We start from the raw sequence: 6,505 nt of genomic DNA, 5'->3' as shown, positions 1-6,505 counted from the left end.
TGACAACCCCCAAAGAGTGCCATTTGTGTAGTAGAAGTGGGCCGACGAAACATTTGCCAGCATTCTCCTGCATAGTATAGTGCCTCTCATAAACCTCGCTAATCAAAACCAATCCATTATCTGTTCACCCATTGCTCCCCTCACGCTTTGGCAAACGGAGCAAAACCCTGCATGCCATCTTTATCTCGATGTCATAAAATCTCGCACTCACCAGTAATATTTCAGCTCACCAGCAAATTTCCGGAGCCACAGAATTGCATATCACGCACTAATGCGATTCAATGAGAGGATCCTGCCCCTGCACACACTTTCTCATGTGCTCATGTGTCTTGTCTAGGGGAGGGTTGGGAAAGACAACAGGAACCATCCATTCTTTCGCACATTCTGTGATTGAAACAGGTGGGTGAGTCCTCTCACTGGAAACCTGAGAGTGGAAGATCTCACACCTAACAGATAATAAGATAAAGAATTGGTTAGCTCCATGTCCATCCATAGATTACTCATCATAAACTCGTGCACTTGCTGGAAACTTGAAAGCATGCGCTACTCTGTATCTTGATCGCCTGCAAAGCAAGAAGAGCAGTACACCTAGAAACAAGCACCTTCACTGGAATCTGCCTGAGAGACCTGTTTTTAAGGCCTGGCTGGCCATTCACCAATGATACATTACACCGTCACAAGTGTCAAACCATACCCACTGTTGCCACTTTATATAGGCTGTATAGGGTCCCTATTGGCCTGCAGAGAAGACTCTACAACTAGCGAAAAGTTTTTGGTGTAGCAATAACTTCTTACAATAGAAACCTGATGGAAGGGAAGAAAAAAAACTCAAACCACATGCACCACCCCCATAGCATCCAAAAGAGTGGCAAGGCTCAGTTACGTTGTGAGCTTCAAAATATTGTTAGTCACCAATGAATATTTCACATCCAGTATAAAGGTTTGAGATAGAACTGCAGCAAGCAGATACACTTCCAAAATCTGGTATTCATCTACCCATCATGCAGGGTAGAAGAACAGACCATTTAATATAAACATGTTGACTGTATACAGTGTCTGGCTACATATATGATGCTCGCCTGCATACCATGTCAGGCTGCATCTATATTCAGTTCACCGGCCCTATATACAGAACCTAAATGGGCTACTATGCAAATGGAGTTCCCAAAATACAGGCACAGACAGGGAGCTTCAAGAGAGTGAGGTATAAACAGACTAGCTGATTGTACTTGCCAAGAGGTGAGGGTAAAGACTTCTCTCAGATGTCGTCAAGCTTTCTTGACCACATACAAAAAGGTTTGTGGTTAAATTTTATAGGCAATCATGCAAACTTTGGCATTTTATGTGACTTAACCTTAATGGCTTCTCCTAGACACTCTCTTCCATGGTTGAATAACTGAATCAGAAAACCTGTTAGGCAAAACTTGGGATCTGCCTCTTTTAGACAAAACAAGGGCCTTTCCATTCTTCGAGTGTGACATCTCCAACTCATCTAAACTGGAATTCCCTCCCCTTCTTTGGCTTGTTGGCCTCACAGTCATACGCTTTTTCTTTCCTTCTGACTCTAGAACAGATGCCTTTTGCATCTTTTTCCTCCTGCTGACATCCATATGCCCAACAGCTCCCAAAACTCCTAGTCTCCATACAGAATTAGCATCAACATGTCCATTCTTGAAAGCACTTTTTGCACGCCTGAGAACCTTCTTCTGAACTATTGCAGAAGTTCCAAAGAGGAAACGCACATGTTTAACACCGGAATAAACACAATGATTCACACTATCAATCAGCTGGGAATGACCATCATTGTGCTCTTGACCTTGGACCCCTCTCGAGGTTGCTTGCTGCACAGCAGTCAGAAGCAAGTCCAAAGAGTCCAATCCCTCAATTTTTGCCTCCATGGGTGCATGAAGTTCATCCACATCCTCTGTAGTATACACATGATTTTCTTTGCATCGAACGACAACCTTAGCCTCTTCTATACCCTCCTTAACATCAGATAGCCCAGAACTACTAATAGGAGCGTTACCTGTGAGGGCTTGTGGCATGATTCTTTCCCATACGTTAGCTGCATTGTCAATGTCGTTGTCTGAACCAGGGTCATTCGTACATGACATGGAAGACAAAGGTTCCTTAATGTGCTCGGTATATGGACAAAAAGCTGGAGTACCCTGATAAAACTCCGTATGACATGTCTGTGTTTCTGGAGGCGATGCCAATGATCCCAATGCCATGTTTCTATGAGGGTTTGGACGCCAACTATTCATGCTCGTCCCTTCCATCTCTGCACTAGGATTGGTTATCCTAGCCCCGGCAGCAGGGTCAATACCAAAAGGTGACCCTATAACCTCCACATCAAGATCCTTAGGTATCGCCTCCAATCTTCCTCCGCCCTGTTCAACAGGGAGATCGACGGAACAAGGTTCACGTGCCTCTGACGAAGCCTTCGTGCCTGCGATGGAAGATTTCTGGTGGCTCAAATTCTGATTCAGGTGTCCTGAGCCGTGGTTTGAACCAATATCTAGAATTGCTTCTGCATCTCGTTCAGTCCGGTTGTTTTCTTGTTCTTGCTCTCCTCTCTCTTCTTCTTCTATTTCGTCTACTTCTTCGTTTTCTACGGTCCCTACTTCCTCCTCCTCCTCGTCATCACCATCAATATGGCCTGCTTCTTCTTCTTCCTCTTTCTCTTCATATTCTTCTTCTTCTTCTTCTTTTCCTCCTCTTTTTGACTCCTGTTGAAAATTATCGGGGCAATGGCGACTGAGTTTCTTACCAGTTTTCTGCTCTGCCGGAGGATGGGCAAGCTCTTGACTTCCAGACGCCAACGAGCAATACAGCATTTCCTCCTGGTCTGGTTTTCCCTCCGGATTCACCTGGAACGCTTGCTCTCCGAATGCCGTAAGAGCCTTCCCCTCGCTTTCAGCAGCTGCCATTGAAACTTCAAGAAATAAGCTCGAAGGAGAAGTGCTAGCTATGGTGTCCTCCGTCCTTCACGAATCGAACTAGCAGGTTCTACGAATTTGAGAAAATCCTGCACACGATGTTCCATCATACAGGAAGGAGAGAGCGATCATGAAACGAGTTTGCTAATAATGAGGACGGGGAGGAGGAGAAGGGAACTCACATTGAAGTAAGCGTTATTCAAAGAAAACTCTCTCGCTCATACTTTGGGTCCCTTGCAACCTTTCTATAGCCTTGTTTGTCCACCTCACCTTTGGAAATAAACCCCGCCTATCGTGACTAGCTTGGTTTCTCCTTGTCTTTCTACTGTGGATTAAGAGAAGCTTTACTCACTTTAGGAGAGAAGGGACACAAAGACACAGAATGTATGTTTAGGGAGAGAGAGTGTGTGTGTGAGAGAGACCTTGATATGGTAGGAACACTCCCAAAATACCTTAAAGACATATCCCACAAATCCAAGACTAAACCCTAGAGGAGTCAAACTTCATGAAGCATTTGGAAGAGGTTTTAGAGAGAGACACACAGACAAAGGGAGGAGGAAGGGAGCTAGAGAGCAATTGCTTTTTGTGTGTATGTGTGAGTACCACCCCCCCCCACACACACACACAAAGAGAGAGTCAATGTAAAGCACCTAGTATCCTTTCAGGACAAACTTAAATGGTAACCTGTTTATATTATGTGCAACACTGATGATCTTGCATTGAGAATTTTGAAATGAATAGAATATGATATTGTTATCAACAAATATTTGCAAAGGTATCATATAGATGCAATAGGAGTCACCCCAAAAATATTATCCACATGTCTTTTTCAACATCCTATAGCTGACTTTGCATCAGTGATCCTTCTTCCTAAGTGATCTAAGATTAGCTAGGACCACTTTGACATGACATCCAAATATTACATCATTCCTCCACCTTAATTATTTGCTTATGACTACTCTACTTCTGTTTTCCCATTAGCATCTAATGACATCAACTCTAATGGTATTCTAGACTTTCAATGTCTCTTGCGGCTAAAGATCCTTTATCCCCAAAGAGAGTAGTCTTAGAACCAACACTTACACTTGAGCCAACCAAACCTAACTTCATACCAACACTAACACTTAAGCCAACCAAACCGAACTCCATATCCTTGTGTTAAGAATAGGACCATAGGATATGGGGCATTGTCTCCTTCTTCCTCAAATGCCTAAGACACAGTGGTAATACCTTCATGAACTTCCCAAGTTTATCCTCATGTTTGAGCTTCTTAAAGGTCACCTTCCATAAGAGCAAGTTTTTAGCTTAGCCAATGAATACTTTCCCAAGCCCTTCTTGTTCTGCACTTCCAAAGTTTTCCATTTATTCGTAGGGAATAAGGGCTTTCACATTATACCCAACTTGATAAAAACATCATCCTTTCTCTTGACAAAGTCTTTCTTGGTCTTCACAATTTAACCAATCGTACCTCTTGAGGTAGCTAGCAATTTCAAATGAAGGTTGGGTGTAGCAATGGTAAATGCTAACCAATGCTCCATCTTTGACTGCAAAACCTCCTTTCAACATCCAAGCTTAGCATCACTAACGTTATATCTCCTTTCTATCTACAACATATTCATAAGATCACCTCTTTGGGAATCCCATATATTAGCCCACTTAAGAACTCCCTCTTTGGCTAATGCTTCATACAATTCATCATCTTTGGGTAGGGGTGGTACTTGGACATGAAATGCATACAATGGTAGCCATATGACTTGAGCCAAGAATGCATCCCCTCCTCTCACCCATTCAATAGTCCATCTAAATGTTTTGAATGTGCCTTTCTAACTCTTCGATAGGGCATTTGCAACTTTAGAGTCTAGGATGCTAAAATCTAGGTCAGCTAAATGGACACCCTTCTAGTCGAGACCTTCTCGCCTACGTTTCATATGATACACTTTACTCAAGATCAAGTTTATGATATAAGACAATGCAAGATCTTGATACAAGGCTAGAACAAACACATGATGAGTCAAGAAAACTAGAGATACAAGGCTTCAACTTGAATTAGAGAGGACTTATTTCACAAAAGCCTCACAACTAGTGTTGGCAAGACTAAAGGGCTTGTAACCCAAGACCCATATTCATAGTAGAGTTAAGGAGGTTAAGTGGAAGCTTCTAGATATGAGATGACATAAGTGATCATATAAGCATGTTGAGGTTATCAATTATATAAGCGATGATATAAGCAATGTTTATTACCATATTTTAGTAGTGATATGTGTCAATACACTTATGACTACCGGGGCACTTTTTTCCCCTCTTTAAGATGCTTCTTTTCAGTGGCCTTGTATATATATCTATTCACTTTTAGGGTACACTTAGTCTTGTAAATCATCTCTATTGATACCTCTCAATACACTTTGAGTTGTGCTCTCTCAAGCTTATTCTTCTCTAAGCTGTGCACTTGCTTTCCTACAACCCTAAATCCAATCACTAGTCTCATAATAGGCTTCAACCTCTTAGATAGAGTTTTCAATACTCTTCGCTTGATTTCCTCAAATCGGGATGACATTTGACGGGCATTTGTGGGTCAAATTTTGTATTGAGGTTCATTTTGGCCTCCATTTGCACTAATGTTGTATTGCATAGGCTATTTCATCCTTTTGTATAGAATTTTTTACATCAATCTATTCTACAAACAAGAGCCATTATAGTCTCCTTTATAATGTGCTACATAGCACAGATTGGTTTTGTGCATATTTTCCTCTATACATGCAACTTTCGCATCAAGTGCAATCAATGGCCATGGCTGGAAACAATGATATATTTCATATGTTGGCTATTGAGGACAAGTTGGATGGAACCAACTATCCATTATGGGCTTATATGATGCATCATGAATTTATTGCAAAGGGGCTTCGGGGCACTGAACATGGAATTAAAATATGTCTCGATGGTTTTTTAGAAGCTACAAGTACCATACTTGCAATAGAAGTAAGTATGGTTGAGGATGTTGGATGTTTTAGTTTTGCTCCAGTTAATGCTACTATACCACCACCACCTACTCTAGGGATACTCTTGTACCTATGTAAGCAATTAGGGAGTGAACATATAGATATCTTAAGGAGTCGTTGATTACTATAGATGAGATTTTGCCAAGCAATTCAGTTGTGCAAATCATTCTCAATGGTCTTCCTAATTCTCACCAACGCTTTGCATCTACTCTTTATTTATTGGAACGAAGGACAATCCAAATGCTTCATCATTTCATGAGTTGATTTCTATTTTGCTATAAGAAGAACAATGCATGCAAAATAGGTCCATTGTGTGTGTTGTAGACTAAGTTTTTGTAGCTAGTTAGAAAGGTAAAGGTAAAACTTTCTTTTTTTGCTAGTATGGAGAAATCTTTGAATACTTCTCAAACAAAGAATGATGATAAGAATGAGAAGAAAAAAGAGAGTCGAATGTTTTGTAGTTACTGTAAGGAAAAAGATCATATCATTCAGGATTGTCTTAAATTGCCTATGAAAGAGGTTAAGAAGAAAGACGCTAGAATGGCTATTACTCATAACTCTCATTCTAAG

General features: G+C 41.2%; 1 protein-coding gene across 1 annotated transcript; it reads right to left on the bottom strand.

The window, feature by feature from the left end:
- Nucleotides 1-473: 473 nt before the first annotated feature.
- On the bottom strand, nt 474-3,167 carry LOC148035341 (uncharacterized). Its single transcript, XM_087680347.1, has 2 exons — nt 3,122-3,167; nt 474-3,028 (listed from the first exon to the last, which is right to left on the bottom strand). Exon 2 carries the CDS (start codon nt 2,928-2,930, stop codon nt 1,356-1,358), a length of 1,575 nt encoding a protein of 524 aa, XP_087536473.1. The 5' UTR covers nt 2,931-3,028; nt 3,122-3,167; the 3' UTR covers nt 474-1,355.
- Between the last annotated feature and the right edge of the window lie 3,338 nt (nt 3,168-6,505).

This window comes from Lygodium microphyllum, chromosome 6 (genome assembly GCF_053477565.2).
Source record: "Lygodium microphyllum isolate KBCC chromosome 6, Lygodium_microphyllum_v1.1.10, whole genome shotgun sequence".
Taxonomy (NCBI): domain Eukaryota; kingdom Viridiplantae; phylum Streptophyta; class Polypodiopsida; order Schizaeales; family Lygodiaceae; genus Lygodium; species Lygodium microphyllum.
Note: the sequence above shows the minus strand (reverse complement) of the source record. Positions and strands in the feature narration are given on the sequence as shown.

Coding starts and splice junctions, on each gene's coding strand:
- LOC148035341 (XM_087680347.1), bottom strand. CDS start 2,930: ATGGCAGCTGCTGAAAGCGAGGGGAAGGCTCTTACGGCATTCGGAGAG.